This window comes from Acanthisitta chloris, unplaced genomic scaffold (assembly GCF_000695815.1).
Source record: "Acanthisitta chloris isolate BGI_N310 unplaced genomic scaffold, ASM69581v1 scaffold41549, whole genome shotgun sequence".
NCBI lineage: Eukaryota > Metazoa > Chordata > Aves > Passeriformes > Acanthisittidae > Acanthisitta > Acanthisitta chloris.
In genome coordinates this window covers 23079-24844 of record NW_008690458.1, presented here as the reverse complement: position 1 = coordinate 24844, position 1766 = coordinate 23079, and the positions used below count along the sequence as shown (strand labels likewise).

General features: G+C 51.2%; 1 protein-coding gene across 1 annotated transcript in view; it reads left to right on the top strand.

Annotated features, from left to right (window-relative positions):
• Positions 1 to 1560, top strand: part of CHD2 (chromodomain helicase DNA binding protein 2) — a 27817-nt gene extending 26257 nt beyond the window's left edge. The window contains exons 32-34 of the mRNA XM_009081812.1: positions 311 to 527; positions 873 to 1122; positions 1227 to 1560. Coding sequence (XP_009080060.1) covers positions 311 to 527; positions 873 to 1122; positions 1227 to 1560 — 801 coding nt within the window. The remainder of the gene's footprint in view (positions 1 to 310; positions 528 to 872; positions 1123 to 1226) is intronic.
• Positions 1561 to 1766: the final 206 nt, after the last annotated feature.

Here is a 1766-nt window from a genome sequence, read left to right as displayed (position 1 = left end):
CATTCCTGGTCACTTTGTCCTGACTGTTCTGACCAAGAAAAAGCATTGTTTGGTGTGGCACATGGTGTTGAGTTGCCCTTTAGAGTGAAAAGCCTGGGCGTGCTGCCCTGTCGAGATAAGGTGTAGAAGCAGAGCTGCACGACTCTGCCCATGCTCCACCACATTTGTGCCACGCTTGGGCACAGTTGGTTCACCAACTCCTCAAAGAGGCAGGAAAATCCAGAGCCTGAGAGACAAAGCCATTGCTTACATAGTCTGCTTCTTTTGGTGGAAGAGCAGCTGAGCTGTATCCCTCTCTTCCACCTCGCAGGAGCAGAAAAAGAAGGAGGACATGTCCAGCATGAAGAAGCCGTTCCGCCCAGAGCCTTCAAGCTCCAGCCGCGATTCCGTGATGTCCCAGTCTCACGTGCCTCACAATCCTCATTCCCAGAAGATCCATATGCCCCCTTCCCACACCCAGCAGCAGATGCATGGGCACCCACGTGACAACTATGGCCATCCAAACAAGAGGCACTTCAGCAACACAGGTGAGCTCTGGCAAGCCAGGAGGAACCATCCCTCCTAACCTGTGACACAAATCCTTCTGGGACTTGGGACTGCTCAGGTTTACCAGTGATGGGATGGAACATATATTGCCACTGTTCTTATAGCTGGACTAGGAAACATGATGATACAGTGAAAAGTATAAGTATGGGACAGAGTAAGATTTGCTAGAATAAGGATGAAAAAATGGAAAGAATAAAATTGGACCCACATAGTTTTGGGAGGAGAAAGTTAAAGGGGCATCAGTAGTTACCATTTCTTTGAGAATTCAGCAAAGTAATGGACTTAAAGTGTGAGAGAGACTTACAGGTGCTCTTTGCTCGCTGCAGACCGAGGAGACTGGCAGAGGGATCGAAAGTTCAACTATGGTGGCAACAGCAACCAGATGTGGGGTGGGGAACGGCACCACCAGTACGAGCAGCACTGGTACAAGGACCACCACTACGGGGACCGGCGATCCCGTGGGGATCCTCACCGGAGCTCTGGGAACTACAGACCAAATAACCTCTCCCGCAAGAGGCCGTACGAGCAGTACAACAGCGACCGAGACCACAGAGGCCACCGAGACTATTACGACAGGTAATTCCCTCTCACCTTGGACGGGCTGGAGGGAGTTTGCAAGGATGCACTGACTGTGGAGGCCTTGGGGAACTGATCTCCATCCATTTGTTTTCTCTCCACAGGCACCACCACGATTCCAAACGTCGACGATCCGATGACTTCAGGCCTCAGAACTACCACCAGCAGGATTTCCGACGGATGTCTGATCACAGACCACCCATGGGATACCATGGCCAAGGACCTTCGGACCACTACCGGTCCTTCCACACAGACAAACTGGGAGACTACAAACAGCCCCTCCCTCCGTCTCACCCCGGAGTGTCGGACCCTCGCTCACCCCCCTCTCAGAAATCCCCACACGATTCCAAGTCACCTCTCGATCACAGGTCACCTCTGGATAGGTCATTGGAACAGAAAAACAATCCAGATTATAACTGGAACATTCGGAAAGTATAAAGTGGCTGAGAGGGGGAAGCACACGTCTGAAATACTTGGATCGATGCGACGGTAGCTGCTTTCTCTGAGCCAGCAAGGAGAAACTCTGAACATGCTGCTATCATCTGGCTGGGTCAAGGAGGATTTTGGGGGAGTGGGTGGAGGAACATTTTCCCTAGTTCTTGATTCTGGTTTGGATTCCCATTTCCTTTCTCCTTTTTTACCAT